The 18,208-nt window shown below is 37.5% G+C and overlaps 2 protein-coding genes across 12 annotated transcripts in view; one reads left to right on the top strand and one right to left on the bottom strand.

Annotated features, from left to right (window-relative positions):
- Positions 1 to 399, bottom strand: part of IQCB1 (IQ motif containing B1) — a 45,983-nt gene extending 45,584 nt beyond the window's left edge. For 7 of the 11 annotated variants that reach the window (XM_081571830.1, XM_081571829.1, XM_081571822.1 and 4 more), the window contains exon 1: positions 365 to 399. The gene's annotated coding sequence lies outside the window, so the exon portion shown is untranslated. Of the gene's footprint in view, positions 1 to 322 lie in introns of all 11 variants that reach the window. The other 4 variants (XM_081571823.1, XM_081571828.1, XM_081571820.1 and 1 more) reach the window with 1 other exon arrangement.
- A 214-nt stretch (positions 400 to 613) lies between these two features.
- The window catches only part of EAF2 (ELL associated factor 2), a 41,617-nt gene continuing 24,022 nt past the window's right edge, over positions 614 to 18,208 (top strand). Inside the window, exons 1-2 of the mRNA XM_081571850.1 lie at positions 614 to 779; positions 11,631 to 11,725. Of these exons, the coding sequence (XP_081427976.1) occupies positions 674 to 779; positions 11,631 to 11,725 (201 nt within the window). The 5' untranslated portion in view covers positions 614 to 673. The remainder of the gene's footprint in view (positions 780 to 11,630; positions 11,726 to 18,208) is intronic.

The raw sequence follows: 18,208 nt of genomic DNA, 5'->3' as shown, positions 1-18,208 counted from the left end.
CCCCTCCTCCATCTCGGTCCTAATACCACCTGGAACTTCCTCAGGAACATAAGGGCAAACAACAACTGCTGAGGTAACAGCGTCGCCTCCAGTCAGGTCCACAGAAGGCGCTCTGAGGCCATGGACTCCTTTACTCCGGATTCTAGACGCGGCTTTGGCACTACCAGGCCTCAGACAAGACATCAGGCCTCGTGCCCACTCTCCGCCCCTACCCATCCTCAGTTTACACACATCTCCTCAAAAAGGCCGGTTCTCCCTCTAAGAGCTCCTAAAAGCCCGGTCACTTGGTCCAGAAGCCTGTGGTCCTGCCCTCTGGGTATACCGGGGCCTGCTCCTTCCCCAGACGTCACTTCAAGTCGGCTACCTCATTCCCGCCGCGCGTCGCTCCACCAAAGAACCAGGCTCCTAGCGCGTTACCTCAGAAGCGCAGCCTCCCGGGGCTGCGTGCGTCGCAACGCGTGAAGTTGGCGCAGGGACCAGGAGCCTTGCGGTCAAGGGGCGGGGCGCCCTTCTCCAGGAAGCCAATCAGCGCTCAGTGGGACGGCGCTCGGCTGTCGCGGGGCGGAGTCCGTGGTGGCTGCGCTCGCAGCAGCAAGCGCAGCTGGTTCAGGCTGAGTTGGCAACTGGTAGTGGGAGCTAGCGGCCGAAGCAAAGTCAGAGCCGCAGGAGAAGGATGAATGGAGCAGCTGGACCTTCGCATATTGACAGCCGCGAGCGAGTTCTCAAGTTAGGGGGCAGTTTTGAGAAGCAGCCTCGCTGCGCCTTCCACACTGTGCGCTGTGAGTGAGGACGCCCGAGGGGAAAGGGAGGAGTTCTGGTTTTGGGGGTGCAGAAGCACAACCCTCTCCAAGTCGTGTTCGAACAGATCCTCTTATTCTATGGGAAAATGGGCTGCGCTGTGCAACCCGCTGCCTTATCCTGAAAGTGCTAGGGGGCCGGTAGAAGCAGGCGGATGGAAGCAGCAGGTGTGGGTAATTCTAAGTGGAGTGATTTAAGTGAGACCAGCAGGGCTTCCCTGGTGGTTTGAGACGGTAAGGAATCGGCCTGCAAAGCGGGAGACCTGGGTTCCATCCCTAGGTTGGGAAGATCCCTGGAGGAGGAAATGGCAACCCACTCCAGTATTCTTGCCTGGAGAATCCCCATGGACAGAGGAGCCTGGCGGACTACAGTCCATGGGGTCGCAAAAAGTTGGACACGACTGAGCGACTAAGCACAACAGCAGGTAGAAAGGGACGCTCTGTGGGGTAGGTCTGCAGAGGCGACTGTGGATGGAGTCAGAGCTGACTGGTGGACGATTCAGAGGTGGAAAGGAAGGTACAGTTGACCCTTGAACCACGCAAGGGTTAGGGGTGTCGACCTCGCGCAGTGGAAAATCCACTTATTGCTGTCTCTGCCTCAGAAACCAGGGAGTCGATGCACGACTCACCCGAGGTCCAGAAGCTGAAGCCGTTGGGTAGAATCAGACTCAAACTCTAGTGTTTTGATTCCATGTGTGTGACCTCTAATGGAACACACACTTCTCCTCATACTTCGTTAATTTGAAGATCTGTAAGATAAAAATACAGCTACTCTATTTAGAGGGGGAAAATTCCGCATGTAAGTGGACCTGTGAATCTCAGCCCCATGCGTGTTACTCAAGGAACAACTGTAGTAAGGTGACAAGTGGATGGGGGGCAAAGGGAAATGGGAAGGAGAACGCCTTTTGTTTGGTAGGGAAATATTCTTTCCTGTCTTCACTTTTGGTGTCTCTGATTGATGGGGGTTCTTATTTAGTGTATTTCTGGGGAAAGATTCTGGATCATTCTAACATCTGTATCTCTTTTGGACCGCTGACTTCATTCAATCATTTATCAAATACTGATGATCACAGTATTGAAGGGTGCACTGTTGATTTATTAGCTCTTTTGTCCTCTGGAACTAGTTTTGATACATTTTCCTCTTTTATGTTGTTGAGGTAGGAAATAGAACTCTTTTGCTTTAATAGTTGGATGGTGTAGATTCCAGGAAGGAAATTATAGTATATTATAATTTGGTATGTAAAACATTTATTCTTTGCATAATAACCCTCATAGAATTATAGAGTGGGAAGGAAACTTTGAAATCATTAGGTCATAACCTCTTATTTTTCTGTGGCAAAATTGTAAAGTAGGTATTTTTTCACTTCCTCTTACTACAGTACCCTTCCTTAGTGTCTCATCATTCCACCCTTCTCAGTCATTCTGTTGTTAGACTGTATTAGAGATCTTTACAGTTTTTGCTCTGAAGTGTTTCATGTTTTGTTAAAACTATTCTCGCTAGGTTTTCTTAGTTGTACACAATCTAATTGTGGTAACTCACAGTGAAGATATCAAGAGCCTATAGGTTTAACTCTCCAAGGATATATTTTTACATTTTATGAAAGGGTTTTATTAAGCAAAATTAATACCCAGTTGATAGAATAAATAGAGGAGTATTTGCAAGCAGATCTTCAACACTGACCCTTCTTTACCACACTTTGTCTAGTGAGACAGCTTGTGATGGCTGTGCAGTTTCTCTCCTTCTTCAGTTCCATTTTCCAAAACTATGGTAGAATTTTATCTGGTTTCTCCACGCCTTTCTCTCAAATAATATCTTCTTTCTCCTTTCCTCTTCTTTCTCAGGTTTCCAGTCATCATATATTAATTTTTTTTAATTATGTTTTCAGATTATACAAATTTGCTGAAGACTCGATTTTCATGACACTTGGTTATATCTTTTTAAGGGCATAAGGCCCAAATTAAGTGAAAAAGAAATAGACTTTGAAAAGTGCTTTGCAGATGCCTTAAAGTCTTTTGTTTATACAAGTTCTCAAAATGCTGGAATTGTGTCTTCAGAATCAGAGTATTGGATGATCCAGTTACAAGAATGAAAATAAAAAAACAGCAACAGTAATAACCACAATAAACCCAGGTGTTTGAATATACTTTTAATCCTGTGGAAGACATTAGAAAGGTGTTCAGCCCTTAGTTTTTTTCTTGTTGAAGCAGACAGAACCTTTCTAGAGTTAAGAAAGTAAAACCAGCCATTATCCTTGAAGATTGGCTCATTTCCCATGTGATTCTTACCCCATTAAGGACTCAGAGTAAGTGATGAAAACTGTAGACTTTCTTACAGGAAAGTGGACATGATTTCTTTATTTATTTAAAAAAAATTATGCATTTTCTTTCTGGAAAACAAAAATGTTTATTATTTTTAATTATCATTACTGTGCATAAAGATATATTTTTTCTGAAGGAGATTGATGGAGAACTGTTTCTATTTTTAAAAAAATATATTCATGTTTAAGCTCAGTAATGAAGTAGAACAGAAATACACACATAATACATTAATTTCATAATACATTAATTTCATAATACATTAATTTCAACTTTTCTATTAACTATGTAATTTAGAAAATTCACTTTAAATTGCTGACCTCATCTTATCTATAGAATGAAGCAATAAATTCAGCATTCTCTCATTTTTTATTAAAATTATGAAATATTCTGAAATTGATAGATATGTGACAAATACAATATTTTCAGTATCAGGTTTACATAATGCTCAAAGCTTTCATTTATCCACTAAATGTAAATATCTTTATAATCTTCTAAGTTTTTTAACAGGTCAGGCTGTGAAAATACATATTAAAAGTATCATAATTTGTGAGAATATATTTTAGCATTTTTAAATAAATAAAAACCATTTATTTATTTAAAAAGTTTTTATTGAAACAAAGTTGACATATGTTAGTTTCCGGTGTCCTATATAATGACTTTATATTTGCATACATTATGAAATGATCACCACCATAAGTCTAATAACCATCTGTCCCCATACAAAGTTATAATAATATTATTGACCTTGTTCCTTATGCAGTATATTACATCCTCAAGACTTATTTATTATGTAACTGGAGGTTTGTACGTCTTAATCCCCTTCAGGGTGGGCCTAATTTATAACAAACACTCAAATCAGTGGTGCCTGGAAGAAAGTAGTATTCTGTTTTTAGGTAATTGGGTAATTGTTCAATACACTTAGGTTTTGGAAAAACCTGGATGTGAATTCTGACCTTCACCACCTATATATGTAATATATCTTTGGGAACATTCTCTGAGTTTTCAGTCTCAGTTTTTTAAATGTAAAATGATAATAATAGCATCTACATTTCAGAGTTTCAGAATTAAATAAGATAGTATAAACAACCTAGCATAGTGTTTGGTACATGGTAGAGTATAAATAGTAGTCAACATTATTCTCAAAGGTTATATTCAAATGTGTATGAGGAGTACCAGTAAAAGTAATTTATTTAGACTTTCAGAAAGCATTTATCAGGGGTTGGCAGTAAAACCTATCAAAAGATAGTTGGCATGTGGTAGGGAAGATGTGGGGTGCTCTATAAATGATAAACTGAATGCTTAACTGCAGATGCCTCACTGGGTAGAAGAGTTTGAGCAATAGGACTCACTAGAACAAGTGCTGAATTTGGGCTAGCACTAGTTTTACAATTTATATCCAGATAAGTGAATAAAGACTGAAATTCCTAAGTTTGTAAATGATACCATTTTTTTGCTGTCATAAAGTGATGAGCTCATGGACAATGACTGCAGGAAGACTGTGAGGCACCAAGTGGAGCCACTCCCAAAAAAGTGGTTGTTAAGCTTTGGTGTGAGCAAATATTAGAGAGTACACTAATGAATATCGATTAAAATTATGTTTACAGTAATGTTCTTCTGATTAGTGTGGTATAATGGAAAGGGTATGCATTTTGGAGTTAGTTGAATTAGTTCAAATCCCAGGAAATAAATTTATGATAATAATTGTGGGCTCCTTTGTGAAGATACTGACATTGTGTGATGCTACAGCCAAAACAGTCAAAAAGTAACAGAAAAGTATTGAGAACAAAACAGGAAATGTTTTTTACTCTTAATGTGGTATAAGTAATTGTGTTGTAAACTTGAAGATAATATAGGTGAAGGAAATCCAGAGAAAATAAACAAATGATAAAATTAGTAGTGAGGTTTCCAAACTAAGAAAAACTGAAAGAAAGAAACTTTTTAGTCTGGAATCATAGCAACTTAGACATTAAAAAACATATGCAAAGCATGACATGAGATTATTCAATAAATTCTGTAGTTTTAGAGCTCTATTTAACCCCTTGAAACACAAAAGTTGTATACTTTAAAAGAAATTTATTGTGTGAGGTAAATAAAAGATAACACTACTTAAGATAAACAAGTAAAAAGTGGAATTTATTAATTCCAACAGTAATCATTAGAAATGTAGATTGGTTCAGAAGAGTTTTGCTAGATTTATTGGTTATAAATTCCAGCTTATCATTAAGTGAAGCTACAGATATGTTGAGTACATTTCTGTATGTTATGTGTTTCTCATATAGTATAGGCATTTATTCATAGGCTTTTAAGGGCTTGTGAATCCCTTGAAATTATATAGTATTTGATGTGTTTTTCATAAATGCATTTTTATGCAGACAGGAATCTATAGCTGGTCTATAATTTTCATCAGATTCCCAAAGGGACTTATGACTATTGCTCACCTCCTATCACCAACCCCCAGACACACGCATATATACAAAAGTTCAGAGCTGTGGATCTAAGGCAAAGAAGCCATATAATATAGAAGGGTAGAGTATAATATAGAATGGTGTGGTCACTCACCTAGAGTTAGACATCCTGGAGTGTGAAGTCAAGTGGACTTAGGAAGCATTACTACAAACAAAGCTAGTGGAGGTGATGGAATTCCAGCTGAGCTATTTCAAATCCTAAATGATGATGTTGTTAAAGTGCTGCACTCAATATGCCAGGAAATTTGGAAAACTCAGCAGTGGCCACAGGACTGGAAAAGGTCAGTTTTCATTCCAATGCCAAAGAATGTTCAAACTACCATACAGTTGTACTTATTTCACATACTAGTAAGGATATGCTCAAAATCCTTCAATCTAGTCTTCAACAATATGTGAACTGAGAACTTCTAGATGCATAAGCTAGATTTAGAAAAGGAAGAAGAGCCAACATTTGTTGGATCATAGAGAAAACAAGGGAATTCCAGAAAAACATCTACTTATGCTTCTTTGACTATGCTAAAGCCTTTGACTGTGTGGATCACAGCAAACTGTGGAAAATTCTTAAAGAGATCAGAATACCAAACCACCTTATCTCTCTCTTGAGAAACCTGTATGCAGGTCAAGAAACAACAGTTAGAACCAGACATGGAACAACTCATTGGTAATAAATTGGGAAAGGAGTACATCAAGGCTGTATATTGTCACCCTGCTTATTTAACTTATATGCAGAGTACATCATGAGAAATGCCAGACTGGGCCAGATTCATAGCCCTTAAAAGCCTATGAATAAATGCCAGACTAATGGCAGAAACTGAAGAGAAACTGAAGAGTCTGTTGATGAGGGTAAAAGAGGAGAGTGAAAAACCTGGCTTGAGACTCAACATTAAAAAAAAATTAAGATCATGGCATCTGGTTCTATCACTTCATGGCAAATAGAAGAGGAAAAAGTGAAAACAGTGACAGATTTTATTTTCTTGGGCTCCAAAATCACTACAGACGGTGACTGCAGCCATGAAATTAAAAGATACTTGCTCTGTGGAAGGAAAACTGACAAACCTAGCTGCTGCTACTGCTGCTGCTAAGTTGCTTCAGTCGTGTCCGACTCTGTACAACCCCATGGACGGTAGCCCCACCAGGCTCCTCAGTCCCTGGGATTCTCCGGGCAAGAGTACTGGAGTGGGGTGCCATTGCCTTCTCTGACAAACCTAGATAGAGTATTAAAAAGAAGAGACATAACTTTGCCCAAAAAGTCCATATTGTCAAAGCCATGGTTTTTCCGGTAGTCATGTACGGATGTGAGTGTTGGATAGTAAGGAAGGCTGAGCGCTGAAAAATGGATGCTTTTGAATTGTGGTGCCAGAGAAGACTCTTGAGACTCCCTCGGATTGCCAAGAAGAACAAACCAGTCAGTCCTAAAAGAAATCAACCCTGAATGTTCACTGGAAAACTGATGCTGAAGGTGAGAGTCCAATACTTAAACTTGATGCAAACAGCCACCTGATACGGGGAAAGATGGAATGCAAAAGAAGAAAGGGGAGACAGAGGATGAGATGATAATATAGCATCACCAACTCAGTGGTTATGAATCTGAGCAAGTTCTAGGAGACAGCAGGGGACAGAGGGGCCTGGCGTGCTGCAGTCCATGGGGTCACAAAAAGTGACTTAGCGACACAACTTAGCGACTGAACAGCAAGAATAGTGGCTTGAGTTCCTATCTTTTACTGGCTTCATTACTTAGAGGAGTTCACCATCAGTAAAATTTGTGTGAGAATATTCAATTCAAATTGTTGTTGTGAAGATCAAAAGTAATGATATAAAGAAAAAGAATCAGTTTTTAAACACTAAAATAGAGATTATAGATTAGTAGCCTACTGGCAGATTTTGACTTTACAGATGTTTTGTTTGACCCCCACAGATGTTGTTTTAACATGAATTAGTTGTAAATCCTAAAAATCAAGATCCTTTATACAAAAATATGGATTACAAGTGTCAAATTGGTTTATTTCTCTTGCTTGGTTTTTACCTCATCACAACAAAAATTTGGAACAATGGACATTCCAGGCACACCCAAGAGCTCACAGATATACTACAAAAATAACCACAGAGACTATTTCAACTCCTACACATGCACCCTTGGCGCACATAGTGGATACAAACTAACCACGGGCGCTTCTCCACGTAACCTTAGGCAGCTAGGAGCCCTTTAAGAGTTCGTAAATATTCTACACATAACATATATCTGATCATAACAGATGGAATTATGAGAAGACATACACAACAGAGTCTGTTGTTACATAACTTGCAATTGCCAGTTGGCCTTGAGTGTATGCCCGTTTGTAGTTCCTTTTCTTGACTGGTGGTGGGTACAAGCCGTATTTTGCACTGGACACAACCAAAAGGAGGAGACAGGAAGTATAAAAAGAGGGAAGCCAACAGGGATGAGGAAGACAGCTGCTTTGGGGTCAGCCTGCTCCCGTGTCTTGGGAGTGTCTGTCTAACAGAAGATCTGTCTACTTGAGTGGAACTGAGCTATAACTTGTCTGTTGTTTTAAACCCTTTAGTCCATTGTTCCAAATTTTTGTTTTAGAGATCAGCTTGCATCCTTTTTGGATAGGCCACCCCTCATTGCTCATGCCCAACTTCTTACCTAACACCGGCTTCTCTTTTAAAAAAATCAGAAGATAACTTGGCAACAGTGAAGGAATTCTATATCAGAATTATTATCAAACATTGATATATACTGATGTGAATTAGTTTTAAGTGATTTTCATATCTTAGTTTTTTAAACTTACTTATTTTTAATTGGAGGATAATTGCTTTACAATGTTTTGTTGGTTTCTGCCATACATCAACATGAACTAGCCATAGGTATCCATATGTCTCCTCCCTCTTGAACCTCTCTCCCACCTCCCATCCCATCTCAACCCTCTAGGTTGTCACAAAGCACCAGGTTTGAGTTCTCTGCATCATACAGCCAATTCCCGCTGGCTATCTGTTTTACATATGGTAATATATATGTTTCAATTTTCCTCTCCCAATTCGTCCAACCCTCTCATTCCCCCACTGTGTCCACAAGTCTGTTCTCTATGTCTGTGTCTCTACTGCCACTGTGGAAATAGGTTCATCAGCATCATTTTTCTAGATTCCATGTATATGTGTTAGTATACAATGTTTGTTTTTCTTTTTTTGACTTACTTCACTCTGTATAACAGGCTCTAGGTTCATCTACCTCATTAGAACTGACTCAAATGCATTCCTTTTTATGGCTAAGTAAATTCCCTTGTATATATGTATCACAACTTCTTTATCCATTCATCTGTCCATGGACATCTAGGTTCCTTCCATGTCCTAGCTATTGTAAATAGTGCTGCAATGAACATTGGGGTACATATGTCTTTTTCAATTATGGTTTTTTCAGAGTATATGCGCAGGAGTGGGATTGCTAGGTCATGTGGTAGTTCTATTCCTAGTTTTTTAAGGAATCTCCATAGTGTTCTTCATAGTGGCTACATCAATTTACATTCCCACAAATAGTGCAGGAGGGTTCCCTTTTCTCCACACTCTATCCAGTATTTATTATTTTTAGATTTTTTGATGATGGCCATTCTGACTGGTGTGAAGTGATAATCTCATTGTAGTTTTGATGTGCATTTCTCTACTGATAGGCAATATTAAGCATGTTTTCATGTGTGTATTAGCCATCTGTATGTCTTCTTTGGAGAAATGTCTGTTTCAACTTTTTGATTGGGTTGTTTGTTTTTCTGTTCTTGAGCTACAATGAGCTGCTTGTATGTTTTGAATATTAATTCCTTGTCAGTTGTTTCATTTGCTATTATTTTCTCCCATTCTGAGGATTGTCTTTTCACCTTTTTTTTTTTTCATTTCCTTTGCTGTGAAAAAGCTTTTAAGTTTAATTAGATCACACTTGTTTATTCTAGTTTTTATTTCCAATACTCTAGAAGGTGGGTCATAGAGGATCTTGCTGTGATTTATGTCAAAGTGTTCTCTGCCTATATTTTCCTCTAAGAGTTTTATAGTTTTTGGTCTTAATGTTTAGGTCTTTAATCTAGTTGGAGTTTCTCTTTGTGTTCTTAGAGGTTTCTAAGCTTGTTTAGTATGTGAAATATTTATATCTCAGCACCCTAAGTTCCATCTAGGTGATATATTTTAATGACATACTTTAATCCACAATGAAAGCTTATTTTAATTTCTTATGAAGTGGCAGATTTGGTTAAATTTACACATCTTTTAGTGGTATATATATCCATGAGAAACTCAAGATGTTTAAATAAATAAGCTTTGTTTAAAGTTTCCCCATGAATATGTGTTTGCTGTGTTTTCATTCATTTTGTATACTGCTAGGATAGCAGAATTCCTTGGTTCCCTCTTGGCTCAGAAGATAAAGAATCTACGTGCAATGCTGGAGACCAGGGTTCGTTCCCTGGGTTGAGAAGATCCCCTGGAGAAGGAGATGGCCACTCCAGTATTCTTGCCTGGAAAATTCCATGGACAGAGGAGCCTGGTGGGCTACAGTCCATGGATTGCAAAGAGTCTGACACGACTGAACGACTAACTCTCTCACTTTTCCGCAGGACAGCAGACAAGTGGTAGTAGGAGACCAAGGTGGTATAAAAAGAAATTAGGAGAAAACAAAAACCTGAACATAACAAATTGTGGAAAGCTCTTAAAGAGATGGGAATACCAGACCATCTTACCTGTCTCCTGAGAACCCTGTATGTGGGTCAAGAAGCAACAGTTAGAACCGTGTATGGAACAACTGATTGGTTCAAGATTGAGAAAGGAGTACAACAGGGCTGCCTGCTGTCAATCTGTTTGTTTAACCTATACACTGAGCATATCATGAAAAATGCCAGGCTGGATGAATTACAAGCTGGAATCAAGATAGGTAGGAGAAACATCAATAACCCAGATATGCGGATGATGCCACTCTAATGGCAGAAACCAAAGAGGAACTAAAGAGCCTCTTGATGAGAGTGAAAGAGCTGGCTTAAAATTAAATATTGAAAAAAATAAGATCATGGCCCCATTACTTCATGGCAAATAGAAGTGGAGAAGGTAGACATATCGATTTCCTCTTCTTGGGCTCTAAAATCACTGCAGATGGTGACTGCAGCCCTTAAATCAGAGGACAGTTTCTTCCTGGCAGGAAGGATATGACAAACATAGTGTGTTGAAAAGCAGAGACATTACTCTGCCAACGAAGGTCCATATAGTCAAGGCTATGGCCTTCCCAGGGGTCATGTACAGTTGTGAGAGCTGGACCGTAAAGAAGGCAGAACGCCAAAGAATTGATGCTTTCGATCTATGGTGCTAGAGAAGACTCCTGAGAGCCCCTTGGACTGCAAAGATATCAGAGCAGTCAATCTTGAGGGAAATCAATCGTGAATACTCATTGGAAGGACTGTTGCTGAAGCTCCAGTATTTTGGTCATCTGATATGAACAGCCGACTCATTGGAGAAGTCTCTGATACTGGGGAAAATTGAGGGGAAGGAGAAGAGGGCTTCAGAGGATGACATGGCTGGTAAGCGTCACCAGTGTAATGGACATGAACTTGGGCAAACATTGGGAGATGGTGAGGGACAGGGAGACCTGGCATGTTGCAGTCCATGGGGTTGCAAAGAGTCGGACACGACTGGGTGACTGGACAACAACGACAAAAACTTGAAAGTTGAAAATGTTGTACTGACAATTGGTTTTAGCAAATTGTGAAGACACTGACATTATTTCATTTTTAGCAGTGGAACATCTTTGTTTGGATCATCTTGATATAAACAGATTCTAAGGGATCATGATGTGAGGAATACTGTTTTAGAATGTAGTTATTTCTTTTTTTTCTCAGAATTATGTATACAGAAAAAATGGATTGTATTTTATTTGTTTATTTTTAATATTAAGACTCTTCTAATCCATTTTAATTACTGGTTGCTGAAAAATGATTTATCACTCTGAAACATGCTCATTTTTTTATATCTAGATATTCAGGTATTATTCTATCTTATAAAAATCTGTATCTGTATGAATTTTTAGATGACTTCAAACCTGCCTCTATTGATACTTCTTGTGAAGGAGAGCTTGAAGTCGGCAAAGGTGAACAGGTGACAATTACTCTACCAAATATAGAAGTAAGTATATATATTAATATTTAAACTGAAGAGATTTTTTATAGGATTTTTACTAAGTTTCAATGAAAATAATTGTACCGTTAATATAGTGATGATCAGTTAAAGTAATTAATAAATACAGCAAAGCAAAAAATCTTAAACTATCTTAAATAAAACAATTTTAAAATGCTTGAAACCTTAAACTTTACTTTGTAATTTTCAAGAACTATCTTATTAAATGATGTGAAACAATTGGAGATCTAAACGTATTTATTAAATCACTATTATGAACCAGATTTTGTACTACAAACTAGGAATAATAACATATCCTCTGACACCTAGTCCAAATCTGTTATAGCAGACAGGCACATGAACATCTAGTGCTATAGATTAGAGCACTGATGAAATTCTGTTTAAGCATGTGAACAGAATTAAATGCTCTGCCTGGTGGAATCTTGAAAGGCTTCACAAAGCAGATGCTATTTGGGCCAAGACTTAAAGGACAAGTGGAATTTCACCAGTTATAAAAGGAATAGAATATTCTATGCAAAAGGAACAATATGTGAAAAGTTTCTGTGGAGAAAGGACTAGAATTTTGTGACTAAATGAATGCATGTAGTAAATTGCAGAATGATGAAAAATGATTGATATGAGACTGTGAAGGTAGATTGGGGTCAGATTATACAGAATCTTTTAGTTGTAATATAGAATTTGAAGTTTACCCCATAGGTATTAGAGAACCATTAGAGGTTTTTAGAGTTCCCCTGATGGCTCAGTGGGTAAAGAATCTGCCTGCAAATCAGAAGTCACAGGAGACAAGGGTTCAATTCCTGGGTCAGGAAGATCCCCTGGAGAAAGTATTCTTGCCTGGAAAATTCCATGGACAGACCACAGGGTTGCAAAGAGTCTGAGCATGAGTTAGTCATGACTGAGCGACTAACACTTCACTTTCAGAGGTTTTTAAGCAGAGAATTAACATGGTTAGATTTGTGCTTTCGGAGTGATTTTAGCAATAACTTACTTAGGGAATGGGTTGGTAAAGAGAGAGACAAGGTCACAGGGCCTTTACCAAAAGTTTTGTCCATTTCAAAAATCTTCAGATGTTATCAAATACTGTTTACATTGTATGCTCTAGTTTTCTCAATCCTTGAGTTAGAAATTTCTCAGCATTCAACTTGTTTCTTTTATACTCACTTGTTTCTTTTATACTCACTTGATCTATTCTCAAAGAAAACCAAGAGTGTAAATTTGTAGTTTAACATAGAAAACACCAGACTTTCTGAGATTTTTTTTTCTTTGTTTTGTTTAATTTTTGTAATATAAATGGTTTTGTGCTAGTTCATCTACATTCTCTTATATACATTTATGAGATGGCTTGTCATGGTTAGAGATATAGCAAGTAAGCTCTCTATCCTCTATCTAGCCTTCCATCTTTTTCTTTTTATCAGCCAACACTATGCATTGAGACCTCACTTTTATGTCAGACTGTATCAGTTGGTGCCTGTGAAGTTTTCCCTAATGTTAATTAAATTCGTGGGGGCATTTTACTGTATGTTTCTCATGTGCTCCCTTAGAAACTGAAGGAAATGAAAAATAGATTTCAGTGTGAAACAGTGTAGATAAGTAAGGCTTTGTATTACTCTGTTATTAAAAAATGTTCAGATACTGGTGTCTCTAAAATAGTATGGAAATAAAGTACCCAGTAATCTAAGGCTTTTTTTTGCTTTGTGAGGTTTATTAAAGAAAAACCTAAATTTAAAATTTATTGAAAAACATCAGGTGGTTTTTCCCACATAATATACAGCACAGCCAAAAAAAAAAGAATACAGAGGTAGACTAGTTGTGGTAGATGTCCTAAAAAATATTACCATTTAATGAGAAAGATAGGCGATAATTGATTTAAGTTTCATAATGTAAGGACTATCATAAAGGTATACACAGAATATTATGGGAGTACAAAGGAGAGGTCATTCAGCCTGGAAAAGGAAAGGAGGCATTAGGAATGCTGTCTTGGAAGATGAGTTGAAATTACCCAGGTGAAAGAGAGAAGGACTTCTTAGGCAGAGAAAAGAAAGATATGGGCTACAACAAAGCAACAAAAAAGTCTGTTACATCTGAAGAACTACATACATACATACATATAGGCCACTATGACTAGGTAAGAAAGGGTGCCTATAAGGACAGGGTAGGAGATGGAAAGATATTTATGAATCAGATAAAGAAGGGCCTATTGTGTAATGCAAAAGAATTTGAATTTTATACTGTCCTGTGACTCTCACATAGCTGAAATGGAAAAGAATTGTTAAAATTACTGTTTGCTAAGAGCAGTTTTTTTTCCTCCGGGGCATACAGTCTGTAAACAATTGTGAATAAGAATAGAAATTATATTCTCAAATTTTGTGGAGTTTTCCTCCTTCACTGGGCTTCCCTGATAGCTCGGTTGGTAAAGAATCCGCCTGCAATGCAGGAGACCCTGGTCCAATTCCTGGGTTGGGAAGATCCCCTGGAGAAGGGATAGGCTACCCACCCCATTATTCTTGGGTTTCCCTTATAGCTCAGCTGGTAAAGAATCTGCCTGCAATGCAGGAGACCAGGGTTCAATCCCTGGGTTGGGAAGATCCCCTGGAGAAGAGAAAGGCTACCCACTCTAGTATTCTGGCCTGGAGAATTCCATGGACTGTATAGTCTATGGGGTCACAAAGAGTTGGACACAAATCCCTTTCACTTTCACTTTCTTCCTTCATTAAAGAACTTTAGGTAGGAGCTTTACATTTTTTCACTTTTCTTAATTTTGTGGATGTTTGTAGAAATATATTGATTATTAGTTTGAGGCATTTAGATTCTCCTATTTTCTTTATCAACTTATTTTCATCATCTTGGTGAAAATGCCTAGAAGCTTCGAGGCATTCCATAAAATAGAACTTTTATTATTCTTTTAGGAATACCTTAAGGTTCTAGTGGTTCTTTGACAGGGTAAATTTTCTCATTTTCATTTCCCTAGGTTTTCTTTGATAGTATCAAATAGAAGAAGTGAATAAAAATGAAGACTCTTAAGGGAGTCAGCATTGGGCATTTACAAGTCTCTCTTTTTTACAAAAAACTCTCTATGGTTGACTGCTATAAAATTTCAAAATGTTGAATTTTGAAAGGAAAAGAGATACTTGACTGCTAATGATTTGTCACTGGTTCTCTCCAATTCTGGGATATGTTTAGTGTTATCTTGTGAGGTACTTTTGTGGGCTTCAGTGAAATTGCCGACAGGAAACTTCCAGCTACACGTCATATTTGATGAATGTATGTCTAGTGGTTGCTCAACAACTTTATCTCTCAAACCCTGGACATGTGAGAGTTCCATATGTCTGATGGCTACATGCCACTCTAGATGACCCTGTTGGTCAAAGTCCCTTCCAAGATAAATATAGTCTGATTCTTTGCTTTAATTTTACATAGCTCACTTGGGAAAGTAGCCCACCACATTCTTGGGACTTTATCTTATTTTAGGACTAGAGCCCTACTTTAATGTCCTATTACAATTATATTTTTTAAATGAAGTATATCTTTTATCATTGTATAATAAACCTTTTTACCTTGTTTTTGTGATTTTAAGCTTAAATACCACCTTGTTTAATATTAATTTTGCCACCTTTGCTTTCTTTTTATTTGCATGTTCATGGAATCTTAGTGTCTCTTTTATTTACTTACATTTTTAAATATACCTTTTATTAATGGAATATTCTGTGTTTCAGTTTTAAACCTAATTTGCACTTTCTATTTTTATTAGAATTCTATCCACATTTAGTTCAAAGATGATATACTTGATTTTTATTTCTATCATGTTATAGTATATATATATATATATATATATGTATATATATTAGTTATTTTAATTCGTTTTGTCTTTTTGTTCTTTAATAGATTTATGAAGCATCTCTTCTTTTTTCTTTTTTTCTTTGTTTTCCCTCATGTTACTTTGGGAGTACTATTGTGCTCTTCTACTCCATTACTGATTGCTTTTCTTTTCTGTTACTCACAATCCAACATGCTCAGCTTTGCCTGTCAGCAGATGGAAAATAAAACTAGAAGGAAAGAAGGTAGGAGGATAGCAGTGGTAATTGCATTCTGAAGTCAGGTTATAGCAGGAAACATGAGGTAGTAGGATGTGTTCAGCAGTTATTCAGAAGCAAAGAGAGTTCATATGCTTAGGAGTTTCCTGGTACCTTAATAGTTTAATACCCCTTTCTTGGGACCTGAAATAAGGTCAGAAATTGAAGTTTAAAATGAGAGTGGTGCTCAATTTAATGAGTAAAAAAGTTTAATTAAAAAGCTGTTTGCAATCTTCCTGGTGGTCTGATGGTTGAGAATCTGCCTTGCAATGCAGGGGACGTGGGTTTGATCCCTGGTCGGGGATCTAGGATCCCAGATGTTACTGGGTAACTGAACCTCTGTGCCACGATTAAGGCCCAACACAGCCGAATAAATAAATAAATATTTTTTAAAAAATTGTTCAGAGTATAGAAGGCAGGCATAGGGATTGTGAACAGCCTGTTTAACTTTTATTTATAATAAAAAATGTTCATATTATTCGTAAGAACATTCATTGAGTATCTGTGCAGATCTTGGTACTGTAAATGCTTGGAGCAATAAAAAAAAATTCTAATCAGTCTTCCTTCTTCAGAAACTCAGAGTAACAATAAAGTATTTTAAAATGCTTTCGATTCTAAGTAAGAATACAAGTATTTTTAAGGAGAATATATTGCGTGAATCTCTTAAATGTAACATGGAGCCCTTGGGTTGCAATTTGGGAGTATCTTACTCACTTGTTTTCAGTGAAGACATCTAAAAAATATATTTACCAGCCAAGTAGGTATATTTGTCAAGATCATACTTCTGGCTCTGTACCTTACCAGGGCTTCTCCTGAGTGATCCACATCTCACTCTTTCTTATAAGCCACTCCAGATGGGTCCTCTTCTATGTGCTGTGCATGCTTGACTTCCTATAGATCATTTTTGTCTTAGAAAAATTTGTTTCTTTCTTTTGGCTTCATCATGTTCTCTCCCAACCTCTGAGATGTCTCTAATGTATCCCTTTTGTATGGCATCCTCAATTACAAAATTTATCTCATACTCCTCCTTGTGGTCATGTATACAATGTCTAATAATTGTTAACTTTTAAAATATGATATGCCCTTTCAACTCTTCTCGTGGCTTAGATGGTAAAGAGTCTGCCTGCATGCAGGAGACCTGGGTTTGATCCCTAGGTCATAAAGGTCCCCTGGAGAAGGGAATGGCTACCCACTCCAGTATTCTTGTATTCTTGCCTGGAGAATCCCATGGACAGAGGAGCTGGCAGGCTACAGTCCACGGGGTCCCAAAGAGTCTGACAGGACTGAGCAACACTTCATTTTAGTCTTTTATGGGGGCTTTCCAGGTCGCTCTGGTGGTGAAGAATCCACCTACAATGCAGCTAGTGGTAAAGAATCTGCCTACGGTGCAGGAGTTCAATCCCTGGGTGGAGAAGATTCCCCTGGAGTAGAAAACGGCAACCTGCTCCAGTATTCTTGTCTGAAAAATTCCATAGACAGAGGAGCCTGGTGGGCTACATTCCATGGGGCTGCAGATTTTTAGAAGTCACCTTGTTCTAACTTGACCTAATATTACTATTGTGTTCGACAAAGTTATTATAATTAGTGCTGTAAAAATTAAATGTACTTCTATAAAGCTCAAAACCAAGCAATTATAACAATATATTGTTTAGGGATACATATATGTGGGATAAAGTAAGAGAATGAGAAACGTAAAATTCCTTCAAGGTTGAGGAAAGAAGGAACAAAGGATAGAAGAGGAGCGTGTCAGTAGATGTGGGTTGTTAGGGGTGAGCCAGGGTTCTTAACCTTTTATTATGGAAAATAGGATAGTATAATGAACTCCTATGTACTTACTGAGTTTCAAGAATTATCACCATTTTGCTGTTTTTAATATAGTCACCTACCCTTTCTTTTTCCTGTCATATTTTAAAAGCAATCCCAGATATTCACAAATGCTTATGTATACATCCTTAACTGATAAGGATATTTTTATTTTCACTTAAGGACCATGCTAACCATCACTTACCATAAAATATACATAAAATGTATAAGACCTGGTCCATATTTATGTTTTCATGATGCTTTCAAAACTGTCTTTTTTCAGCTTTTCTCCCTAGGAATCCATATAAGATTCTATATAGCATATTTATGTATTCATTTATTTTTTATTGAGGTATCGTTAATTTACAAGGTTGTGTTATTTCAAGTATATATCAAAGTGATTCAGTTATACATATCTATCCATATTTTCAGATTCTTTTCCATTGTAAGTTATTATAAGATATTGAGCATATTTCCCTTTGCTATAGAGTAGGTCCTTATTGTTTATCTATTTTATATTCCTATATTGCATTCTGATATTATGTTTCTTATGTCTCTTTTATGCTGTAAAATTCCCTGACCTCTATTATGACATCAG

The sequence above is a fragment of the Giraffa tippelskirchi genome, chromosome 2, assembly GCF_054371585.1.
Source record: "Giraffa tippelskirchi isolate mGirTip1 chromosome 2, T2T-mGirTip1v1.2.pri, whole genome shotgun sequence".
NCBI lineage: Eukaryota > Metazoa > Chordata > Mammalia > Artiodactyla > Giraffidae > Giraffa > Giraffa tippelskirchi.
The sequence above is the reverse complement of the archived record's forward strand: the minus strand, read 5'-3'. Positions and strand labels throughout refer to the sequence as shown.